Here is an 11,813-nt window from a genome sequence, read left to right on the forward strand (position 1 = left end):
CAGTCCCCCTGCTCCTCAGGCTCCCATCCTTCCTTTTCTCCCTCCTCCTCCTCCTCCTCTCCCATTGTCTGAGGGGCTCAGGTCCTCAGGACTCCAGCCTCGACCACCTCTTCTCCGTGCACCTTCTAGTCCTTATCCAGTCAGATGGCTTTAAGTGTTCTAGGCCCTGGACAGAGAGCAGAGAATGGAACCAATAGATTCTTCCCTCACGAATCCTACTTATCTAGATGGATAATATGCAAACCAATACATAATCGCATGTTATCTGGTAATAAATATAATGACAAGGGGAAAACAGGTGAAGAGGCAGTTATTGGAATGTGGGGAGTGGATAAGACTGCTCCGTGGATGTGACATTTAAGAAGATGCTGAATGAAGTAAATAGGCTGAATGATGACAACTCCCCAATTCCTGCCTCCAGAGCTGATCTCTGCTGAGTACTAGAGTAGAGTTACCTCCTGAATGCTCCAGCTACCTCCTGAGTTCTCCCTCTGAATCATGCATGGCACCTCACACTCAGCACGTCCAATCCCACCTCTTGAACCTCCCAGCCCCAAAACATGCTGATCCTTCCTCAACTTCTCATTCAGTCAGTGGCTGCACCTTCACAGACGCTCTTCACAAAATACTTGTGAATCCATCCTCTCTTCTTCATCTCTAGAGTCACCACCTGGTCCAGACCCATCCATCCCCTGCTCTACCACCTTCCTGCTAATGACTCTGTTTCCATTCTTTACCCCAATGTCTGCTTTGGAGTGAACTTAACTAAGAAAATTTGTCAGGCTTCTCTCTGCTCCCTCAGGATAAAACACACATTCCAAAATATCACTTCCAAAGCCCTGCAAGCTCACATCTCTTTCTACCTCTCCTGCCTCTTTGCCTTCCTCCCTCCAGCCACTGAGAACTTCTCCCAATTCTTCTTGGTCATCTCAGGGCCTTCCCACCAATATGTCTGCATGACTCCCAACCCTGAACTGAGACCAGAGCTCAGCCTGGCACATAGCAATCCTGTGCTCAGTCAGTGCCACTCAAAGCCTCAGTTTCATCATCCAGACGGAGAAAGCAATGGCACCCCACTCCACTACTCTTGCCTGGAAAATCCCATGGATGGAGGAGGTTGGTAGTCCATGGGGTTGTTAAGAGTCAGACAGGACTGAGCGACTTCACTTTCACTTTTCCCTTTCATGCATTGGAGAAGGAAATGGCAACCCACTCCAGTGTTCTTGCCTGGAGAATTCCAGGTACGGGGGAGCCTGGTGGGCTGCCGTCTATGGGGTCGCACAGAGTCAGACACGACTGGAATGACTTAGCAGCAGCAGCAGCATCCAGAAAATGAAGATAATTAGCACCTGCTTTTAGACATGATTGCTCTTGATTAGACCTGCAGAGAACATCTCTGGCAGCTTAAGCAGAGAACAACTGTACTAAAAAGCTGTTTGGTAGCTTAGAGATTTATTAGGATGGGACCAGGCTCAGAAATAGGCTCAGACCAGGAAGGCAGGAGCTGGGCAGCCAGGGCACAGCCGAGGGCAGCTGGTCCAGGCACCATGGCCATTGGAAGCACACACTGGGTGCTACTGCAGGCCCCGCAGAAGCAGATGATCTGACCTATGTCTCTTTGTCACCTGCCCCTTAGGTGTGTATCCAATCCCAGGTGTGTCAGTTTAATTATTTACCTGCCCTTTTATGTTTCTTATTGAAGTTCAGGCCCAGTCTCTCCCCAAGACTCAATATATGGGGGAGTTCACATTCTCAGTGATTCTCCTTCACAGAGATGTCCATTATACACGACCATGATGTTGTTAGGAAATTAAATGAGATAACGCAAAACCCAGTGATTCTGTAACATTTCTACTACAGACAGAAAGAACAGAATGTAACCTGGTCAGGAGATTCAACCTGGATCCTGAGGCTGTAAGGTAATATTCATAAGGCTATATTATAAAGTCATATTCATTCAACAAATACCTGCTTGGGTCAGCCCAGATCAGTGCTGGGAATATACTCATGAGTGAAAGAGGGAAATGCTCTACCTGGTGCATCTATATTGTAGTGTTTATGTTTGAAGCCTCATAGTTTACTTGAAGCTGAATGTAGAGTTTTGCATTCTATTTTACAATAGGTCATAATAGTATACACATAACATGTTAGGCCTGTTTCAACAAAAAATAACAGCTTCCTACAAATGGACTAGAGACTCTGTCCCCATATTTGCTTGATGATGCAGAACCCTGTTTCCTTACATGCCTATAAGGAGCAACTTCTTGACACCAAGAACAAAGCTTAAAACAAGTTTGTGGAGCGGGAAGAGGAGAAAGCAGGGGTGCCAAGGTCCTGTGGTGGGGGGAAGAGGTTGAGATGATGGAGGGATCTGGGTCTCTGCCAGCCTCTGCAGGGTCCAGGGATGGAATATTCTGGAATCTCTCCTTCTGTCTGAAGCACCAGAAAGAAACACAAGCTCCTTCTTCTTAGGGATTAGCATAAGGAGTGGTCCCAGACCAGCAATGAGAGTGTTACTGGGGGCGGTGGTCTGGGCTGATGGGCAGCTGGCCCTGGCTCAGCATGGACGTGGACCGCTACAGTAACCTGGTGGCCTGAGGGATGGCGTGCTGCTGGCATCAGTGGGCAGCTGGGAGCCCAAGGGGCAGGTGGGCTGCAGCTGGGACCAGGGGAGTGCCTTCCCTTGGCTGTAGTGCTGAGAGGGTGTCATTTGTCCTAAGGTTTGTCAGGGCCAATGTAGGGAGGGGAGGATGCCCAGAGGGAGCCCCACTCTGTCAGCTGCCCAGATGGATGGTTTCTGAGAACTTTGTTGCCTGAGGAAGCTCACGCTTCTTCCAGACAAAGCGCTGGAGGGATTTATGGAAACAGATGCTGGTTAGAGTAGGGGTGAGGAGATGGGCTTGAACAGAGCTCCCGTCATCACCTCCCAACCCCTGGTCAGAAGCAGATTCAGAAAAGAATCTCACCAGCCCAACCTGGCTCCAGAAGAGACCTCAGATTACAGCTCACAGGTTCTGTCGGCTGAGAAAGGGGCCCTGAGGACTTGGGCTGCAGCGGGGCTGCTGTGGACACAACAGTTACAAGAGGTCACACATGTCGTGCTCACTGCAGGTTGAGCTCTGCTGTGGATTCATTGCTCCTCCCAACAACCCTTGAACTATGCACTCAGTGTCCCAATTTTCACAGGCGCAGAAAGGTCAACTGGCCAAGATCACACAGATAGGAAGTGGCAGAGCTGGGATTTGAATCTAGATACTTGGTTCAAGATCTTAAACTCTCCCTGGATTTGGCATTGTACCTTAGACCCAAGAGGAATGGAATAGCCATTTCTTCAGCAACAACAGTCTGACTAGGTGACTTATTTCTATCTCATCTTCAGAGATTTAGTTATTGTCATCCCCGTTTTATTGATGTTGAACTGAGGCCCCAAAACTACATTATAGCTTTTGCTCAAGGTTACACAGTTTCTCCTTGTCAGAGCCTGGAATTCAAGTCTGGCTTCCTGCAAAACTCAGCGGGTACTAGAACCTCAGGAAAGGCTGAGCCCCTTCCCTCTTCTCTTGGGCCCAGGATTAATCTCTGGGATCCTGTCTGTCCTGGTCTAACTGCAGTGCCCCAGGCAGAGGTCCTGCAGCAGTGCCCTCATCTCAGCCAGACCAATTCCTGTTGACAAGCCAGCCAGAAAATGCCAGAGAGAGAGTGGAGACCGTAGACACTGCCTTCTCCTCAGCTCATCTGCCTCCCTACAGCCACCTTGAGACAGGAGACAAACACACAGACAAGGGCCAGGACTGGCATCCTGGGCTGGTTCCCAGGGCAGATAACCAGGTGCCTGATGCCCCAGGAGAGAAGAAATCCTCTTCTCTCCACTCAAAGGTAAATTCAGAAAGGCTATCTCCATGATTATTCCAAGAAACTGCTCCAGAACCAGAGAATGGGAACATCTGTGCCCAGGCTCTGTTCTGGATGCGGCTCAGGCCACAGTCTTGGGGAGTGGGGGCATCAGCTGGAGTCACGCTGCCTGGAGGAGGCTCTGGCTCGCCAGCTGAGGAGGGAGCCTCTGGCCACTGCCTCGGGAGACAGAGAGCCCGGGCCAGGCAGGGAGCAAAGAGGGCCTGAGGCTTGGGCACTGTGGGGCTTCTCCATTAACTGTGTGTGCTAAAGGGCTGGGGGAGTCCTGGTCATAGCAGGTGGGCTTGGGGGCCACAGCTCCCCCTCCCCAGACCCCTGGACCCAAGGCACCTCCCTTCCCTCTCCCTTTGGAGACAGGCTTGTGTGGGCATCTCTCAGCTCCTCCCCCAGCCTGTCCATCAAAGTTGCAGGGAACATGGAAACCATCTGCCAACCACCCCTCCCTGACCCTTCTTCTCCAGTTGGTATGTTTTTCAAACTTAAATTTTACTTTCTTGAAAAAGTAATATATTTACATGGTTCAAAATAAAAATATTCTTTTAAAATCCATATATTGAGAAACCTCACTTCTATCTGTGGCTCCATCTACTCTCTCTTCAGTTCCTCTTCCTGATTAAGACCAGGCATCTGCTCCACTGAACTCATGAGGGTCCTTTCTGTGTTTCTTAAAGCAAACCAATCATCTATAGAAACTTTTATTTTTGTTGTATTTCTCTCCCTATTATACATTTTACAATAGCATACTGTATATCTTACTGTTTTTACTCTGTATACACTGGAGCTATTTCCTTATCATTATTTGAGAGCATCCTCATTTTTTCCCAGCTGTTTAGTATTCCTTCTTCTGTCTACACCATAGTTTATTAACCACCACCCTAAAGATGAGCATATGAATCACTTCCAATCATTCCAATCTTATTTTCAAATGAGATCTTGAGTGGGAATTTTATTCAAGCCAGATTGCTCTGGTTAGAGAAAAGGCGGGGTGGGCCAACACCCTGCTTGCAACCCCACCATCTCACTAGAAACCAAGGTCTCCAGAGGACATAACTTAAAAACCATGATTTTAGCCTAATTTTCCTATCTTATAAACTGGAAACTGGAGCTCAGATCAGTTGCAAGATTCATCCATGCTCATGAGTTATCCTGTGGCAGAACTGAAACCAGAAACCAGATCTCTTGGGCTCTGCTCTCCATGCAACTCATGGTCCATCTCCAGGGAGACCAGACCAGGGCTCTGGGGCCACTTGACTGGAGGCAGGACCACATGTGACTGTGGACCCAGCTCTGGACCCCCATCTACCTCTTTCTCACTCTGGGTTTCCATTTCCTCTTCTACTATTTCGGATTAGTCCTTTTGTACTCCCAGCAGAAAAGATCAGGAAAAGGCTGCGTTGGGAAGGACCAGGGTCTCCGGCACCCCTCCCCCATCTAGCAGATGAGGAAACTGACTCAGCAGCAGTGAGTGCCCTTCTCGGGGGATGCGGCAGGTTTGTGCAGAACGAGGGTGGACGGGGCAGAATCCCAGCCTGGAGGATGCTGTTGCCACACTTGTCACAAGCAGCGTGGGGCCGTGGACAGACAGCCGATCTGGGGACAGGGCACCTGGTCCTGACTCTGACTCTGCCACACACAGGGTGACTCTGGACAACTCCTGCCCTCCCTGGGGTCCAGCCGCTCCTCCTCTATGATGAGAGGGTTGGACTAAGCAGAGGACCTTTACACTCTCTTTTGAGTTCCACAGAGAGGTGGCTGGACCAGCCTTGGAACTGTGACAAATGACACTTAACCTCCCAGCAGGGGGGATGGAGCAGCCGCCCTCATGAACCATGAGGCTTGGACAGTGAGCCCCTCAGGTGAGCCCACCCTGGGCAATTCTTTTACTAAAGCACCGAGGCATTTCCATCATCCTGGGAAGTGAGGTCCCAGGGCTGTGTTCCATTTGATTCAGGAAATATAAGAATATGATACTCCTGCACAAAAACTTGGGTGTATCAATGTGTTTGTCAATAAAAAATTAATCAATACTCAACTTAAGAAAGAAATCGAAGTTTTATTGGAGCCAATCTGAGGAGTATAACTGAGGAGACAATCTCTCAGGAAGCTCTGAGGCCTGTCCTGGAGAAGTAAGAAGGAGGGCAGGATGTATGTGATTTGGGGACACACAGCTTGGTATAGGTTACTGCTCTTCATGAGGACCAGATACCTTGGGTAATGGTTTTAGTGCTTTTCTGAATATGGGAAGATGCAAGAAACTGGGCTCATAAAAAAATTCTCCTGGAAATATCTATCTGAGGTCTGGTTCTCACACTTGTCCCAGAGCACAAAGTACTTTATCCTGGTTTTCACCCTGAATTCCTTTCAGGGTGGATTGTAGATCAGCGACTGCAGTGGCTAATGACTTGTTTCTCTTTTTCAAAAGCATATATTTTATGTATGTATGTGGCTAGGCTGGGTCCTAGTTGCAGTATGTGGGATCTAGTTGCCCAACCAGGGATCAAACCCGGGGCCCCTGCGTTGGGAGTGCAGAGTCTTAGGCACTGGACCACCAAGGAAGTCCTGGCTTGATTCCTGTAGAACTGGGTGGTCGGCAACATTCTTTATCACACAATTCCCTCTGTTTCTGTCTTAATTTCAGCCAAGGTTTAGGAGACATTTTTCACCAATTTGTCCCAGGGTGCTAGGATTGCTCATTCCCAGGTCAGCTGGGGATTTCACTGATAGGCCACTCCCATGCTATTACTCACCCTGTCCTGGCAACAGTAGCTCAAAGACGGCTGGACCACCTGTCTTACAAGTCTCTCAGTTCCAGGAGATGGTTTCCACTTGTTGCTTCTTCTCATATCTAGAATCACACTACTACAATCATGGATCTTGAAGAACTATATATTTCATTTCAGTAGCCAGTGCTCATGTATGCTTAGTCGCTCAGTTGTGTCCAACTCTTTGAGACCTCATGGACTGCAGCCCTCCAGGCTCCTCTGTCCATGGGGATTCTCCAGGCAAGAATACTGGAATGGTTTGCCATGCCCTCCTCTAAGGGATCTTCTCAACCCAGAGATCGAATCCAGGTCTCCTGCATTGCAGGTAGGTTCTTTACTGACTGAGCCACCAGGAAGCCCAAGAATACTGGAGCGGGAGTCTCTCCCTCCTCCAGGGGGTCTTCCCACCATAGAAATCGAACCAAGGTCTCCTGCACTGCAGGTGGGTTCAAGTAGCCTAGTTATCTTATTTTTTTCATCATTGACTCAAGAAACAAGAGTCTTGTAAGATGGGCAGAACACAAGTAATACATCTAGTGACCCCAGTAAGGTCGTAAGTAAGTAAGCCGTGTTATCTTCTAAGAAGTTCCATGGTTTGGGCTAGAAAAATTGATATCTATGGTGGAGCAGATATTTCTGCTCTTTAGAAGGTCAGGTTAATATACAATGCACACCAGCAAGGAAGGAAGAGGCCCAAATGGGCAGAGAAACATTTTATTTGCAAATTTTTCTTCTCTTGCCTTAAAATATGAATTTTATTTCATTCCTTCTTAAGATTTGCCTGCCATAGGATGACCTTCTGGGAGCCCTCCTCTCCACCCCCTATCAATGGGTGAAGATCACAGGCTTCATCCCAGGACAAGAGTGAGGGGCAGCAGTGCGGGACTTCCCCCCGTCCCCCGCAGCTCTGCTTGCCTGGCCCTCTGGTCCTGGTGACACCAGGATGCTGGGCTCTGAGTCTTTGTAATTGAGGACAGGAGATTGGAAGGCCTTCACAGCCACCAGTTACTGTAAAGGCCTGCTGATCTCACTGCAAGGGAGCACAAGGGCACACACACATGTACACACATGTACACACATGTGCACTGAGCATGCACACAAACACACAGCTTTATAGCGAGGCATCCAGATGCTGTCACAGCCCCTTTAAGAGCTAGGGGACAGGATACTGGGCACTGGGGTGGGGCCCAATATCTAGTGTCACAGGCTGGGCCACACCCCCAGGCTCTAGTCTAGGCCTGGGTGGGGAGTCAGTGGGAGGGGCGCCCAGAGACCTACGTTTGGGTGAGGGTGGGAATTGACTGGGACTCCTCTGAGCTCTAGGCAAATTTGCAGCAAGTAGAGTATGAGGATTTTGTTTGGTTTTCTTTCTTTTCTTTCATGTTTCTATTGAAGTTGAAAAGGTTATTATGGACGTGGGAGAAGAGAAAAAACCATTCTCTATGATTGTCAGCAGTGCTGATAGGAATAAGAAGCTTCAGAAAATCTTTTTAAATTGTGCACATTTATATAGTTCAAATTATGCCTGAGTCCCAGAGAAGCAGGAATCAACATCAAAAGGAACTGACACAGAAAAACACACGTATGTGTCCCCTCACACCCAACAATACAGTTCCTTTGACAATAGAAGCAGCAACCCTATCCCCTACAAACCACCCACCCAAGAGAATTTGAAACTTTCTCTTGAAGAGGAGTTAGTCAGTAATTTTTGGCCCCCAGACCAGAAGAAAAAAAAAGGAAAAACAAAACAAAACACCCAGACAGGTTGGCAGCGTCCATGCTCTTCTCCCTGCGGAGGCAGGATCTGTTGTTTTGATCACTGAGTCAGGAGGACCACATCGCTGCCCCTCACAAACACTGCAGAAAGGTGTCTTTAAAACCCTGGGGTTCTTCACCAGCTCTTTTTTTTTTTTTTCCCCAGAGAGTATTTGGGATGAAAGGCTTTTACCCCTGGCTTCCTCTAAGATGCCCTCTAAGCAATGGATGTTTAGTGAGCCTGCAAAAATTCTGGAGCCAATCTCTTGGAGGACTGAGCACCAAGTGGGGCCCAGGAACCCAGAGTATCTCATGCAAGAATCTCGCCCACTAGAGATTATTGACCTTCAGAGGTTTTTTTTTTTAACTTAAAGGGGAAGTGCACTGTACAGTTGCTCCACTGGGAGAAAAAAAGCCCAATCCCTTCCTACCCGCCCACACCCCGTAAACTCCCCCAACCACACCAGTAAGGCACTGCCAGGGGGACAGACACGCTTTGGCAATGAGGCCCCTCTGGAGACCCAGCATGTGAACAGCTGCACAGAGGGCTGTGTGTTGTGGAGTCAGCACCTTAGGAGGTGGGAGGAGGCTGTGGGCAGAGAAGGAAGGAGTCTGAGGTCCTGATGGATCAAAAGAAGGAAAATGGGGAGAGGTGGTCTGGACATAGGAGACGAGAAAACTAAGGACGATCAGAAAAGGGGCAAAAAGTAGAAAATGAAGGAAAACGGAGAGAAGCAAGAGAAAGAGACAAAATAAAATGAACAACCAAAGAAACCAGGAAGGAGACAGAGCAGCAGGAGGGATGGGAACAGAAAAGAGAGTGAGATGCATGGAGAAGGATGTGAGGAGGGAGAGAGGAGCCAGGAAGAGGGCATCAGAGGACGTCAGAGCTGGGTGAGGATACCTCCTATGAGCAGGGATCAGGAGTCCCTGGGCTGGTCCTCAGTCCCTACAGAGACCTGGCGGGCCCAGTACCCCAGGTCAGTCACATAAATCAGCAGGTTGATGGCTGTCAGGACGGCCACAGCCAGACGCTGGTCCCAGGCGCACATGTCGTAGGTGAGCTCGTCCTCGCAATCCCCATCACTGGGCCTCTGGGGCTGCCCGCCAAACTCCTCGCTGAACTGGTAGAGTGGCCAGAGGACCAGAGCACTGATATAGAGGAGGACGGAGAGCAGGCTGACCACTAGCTGGAAAATGGAGAAGGGCCAGGGCGGCATGTATTCCCATTCAGCCAGGCCCAGCAGGAGGACCACAGCTGCCAGGATGAAGCAGATGGAGTACACGGCCACACACCACTCCAGGGCCGGCTGGTGCAGGTACAGGGAGGTGCTGCTGAGGAAGGCGAAGATGACACCAGCCACGAAGGTCTCCAGCACCTTCAGCAAGGCTCGCGTGGCGTGCTCATAGAAGAAAATCTCCTTGAGATCATACCAAGCCCACAACCCGGCCACTTCTATGACATACAGCACAGACGCGATGCAGGAGAAAGCAGTGGCGGCGATGGCCCGGTCCCGGTAAGGACCGTAAGGCAGGAACTGGACGTAGGTGATGGAGTAGATGATGGAGGCTGAGAGGCAGATGAGGGCCGCATAACAGGTGTAGGTGACGCAGATGTTGTACCAGAAGAAAGGAAAGCTGGACCTGCCCCTGCAACACTCAACTATGGTAATGATGAAGGTCATGGCGAAACAGATGCACCAGAAGGACATGGCCCAGTTACCTATGGCCCCTCTCCCAAAACCCATGTCGGCCACAAGCGAGAAGGCCACACAGGTGGAGAAGAGCTGCGGCAGGCGGAGGCAGCAGCACACGCCAATCGTGGCGTCACTGCTTGGGGATGTCGACCGGGTGGGCATGGTGCTGTGATGGTCAGGCAGGTCACGGTCACCAGTACAGCAGTGGTCTTCCCTGAGGACCCACCAGAGAAAGATCCAGTTCTGCAGGTAGATTGTGTCAGATGCCTGGAAAAGGCTCAGGGCCCCATGAGGGCTGAGGCTCAGGATCTGTGGCGTTGGAAGGCTCAGACACTTGGGTAACAGAACAGCCGCTCCAAATGGTTCTCTCCACTCATCACCCTTGGCCTTGTCGGGAGACTTGTCTTATCCCAAACCTCACAGCTGGGTTGGGTCAGGCCTCAACCATGAACATTTTTTACATCTCTTTGGGCTGTGTCCCATTATCTATAGAGACACAAGGTAGGATGGTCCTTATCTGCAACCCCAAACCTTCAACCCTCTGAAAACTGAACAAGAATTTTTAAAAATTCATTTGGTAGCAAAATTTGACCTGAACAGATCTGGGATAATTTATGATCTTCATTTATTTTATGTATTATGAGTGCTCAAAAGTGCAGCTATAGAAACACTAATTTATTTGATTACAAGGAACTTCCAGACCCCAGTGGGATGTTATGTAATATAGAATAGATGCACCATGTCACTTGTCTGAAACTGAAAATTTTTGAATTCTGGAGCATATCTGACCCAAGGGTTTCAGAAAAGAGACTGTGGATTATACTGCTAATCCCATTTTATAGATGAGAAAACTAAGGCTTAACGAATCAAATGCTTTCATTTGATCCATGCATGACCAGGAAGAGGGAACTCAGAAAACACAGCTAAAGCTGTGGGCTTGAGCACTTTGCTCTACAGCCCACATGTCAGCGGGGTCCATGGGTTGGAGGCCAGGACCAAGGCTTGGGGCTCTGGGACCCAGGATCCACCCTCATGGCCCTCAGCCTCCTTCCACAGCATCTGAAGACACGCGTGTCACGGCCTGTCCTCCGTGCAGCATTACTAGCAGGAGCTGCCGTCTGAGGGACACAGCCTCACCCGGAGGAGAGCAGCTCCAGGGGTGAACAGGGAGGAGCCATGGGGTGAGAGCAAGGCCGTGGGGACCAGATGACGTGGGAAGTAGGAAGTGTTCTGAATTCCCGCCCCGCCCCCATTTTGCCTTAACATGTGACTCTTCCCCACTGGGGAAAGGAGACTCTCACCCAGCATGACTCTGGGGTGGTATCATGAGGAACCACAGAATAAGCTGATGACATCATGTTTGATTTTTTTAGCTTCAAAGCTGCCATCCAGGTAAGAGGCCAGAAAAGTCTAGAAAGTAGTCCTACCTGAGTGAGGATTTTCCTGGCCTGGGAGACTGGTTCGCAGCTTCCAAGCTGGGAACCAAGGGATTGGAAATGACAAGGATGCTGTGTCTGATGCTGATGGGGGCCTTTCAGGGCATCCAGGGAGGGGGTGGGGAAGGACAGATGATTGGCTCCCCTTTAAGGGCAGGAGCTGAAAGAGGAGGCCCCTGCAGGACCCCTGGGAGGAGACAATCCTGAGAATGCTCCCGGGACTGGGTGGGGTGCGCAGAGTGGAGATGACA

At 49.7% G+C, this 11,813-nt stretch overlaps 1 protein-coding gene across 1 annotated transcript; it reads right to left on the reverse strand.

Annotated features, from left to right (window-relative positions):
* Positions 1–9,349: 9,349 nt before the first annotated feature.
* Positions 9,350–10,288, reverse strand: LOC138095401 (myeloid-associated differentiation marker-like). The gene has a single exon (XM_068991454.1). The coding sequence runs from the start codon at positions 10,286–10,288 to the stop codon at positions 9,350–9,352; it is 939 nt and encodes a 312-aa protein (XP_068847555.1).
* Between the last annotated feature and the right edge of the window lie 1,525 nt (positions 10,289–11,813).

The sequence above is a fragment of the Capricornis sumatraensis genome, chromosome 19, assembly GCF_032405125.1.
Source record: "Capricornis sumatraensis isolate serow.1 chromosome 19, serow.2, whole genome shotgun sequence".
NCBI classification, from domain to species: domain Eukaryota; kingdom Metazoa; phylum Chordata; class Mammalia; order Artiodactyla; family Bovidae; genus Capricornis; species Capricornis sumatraensis.

Coding starts and splice junctions, on each gene's coding strand:
- LOC138095401 (XM_068991454.1), bottom strand. CDS start 10,288: ATGCCCACCCGGTCGACATCCCCAAGCAGTGACGCCACGATTGGCGTG.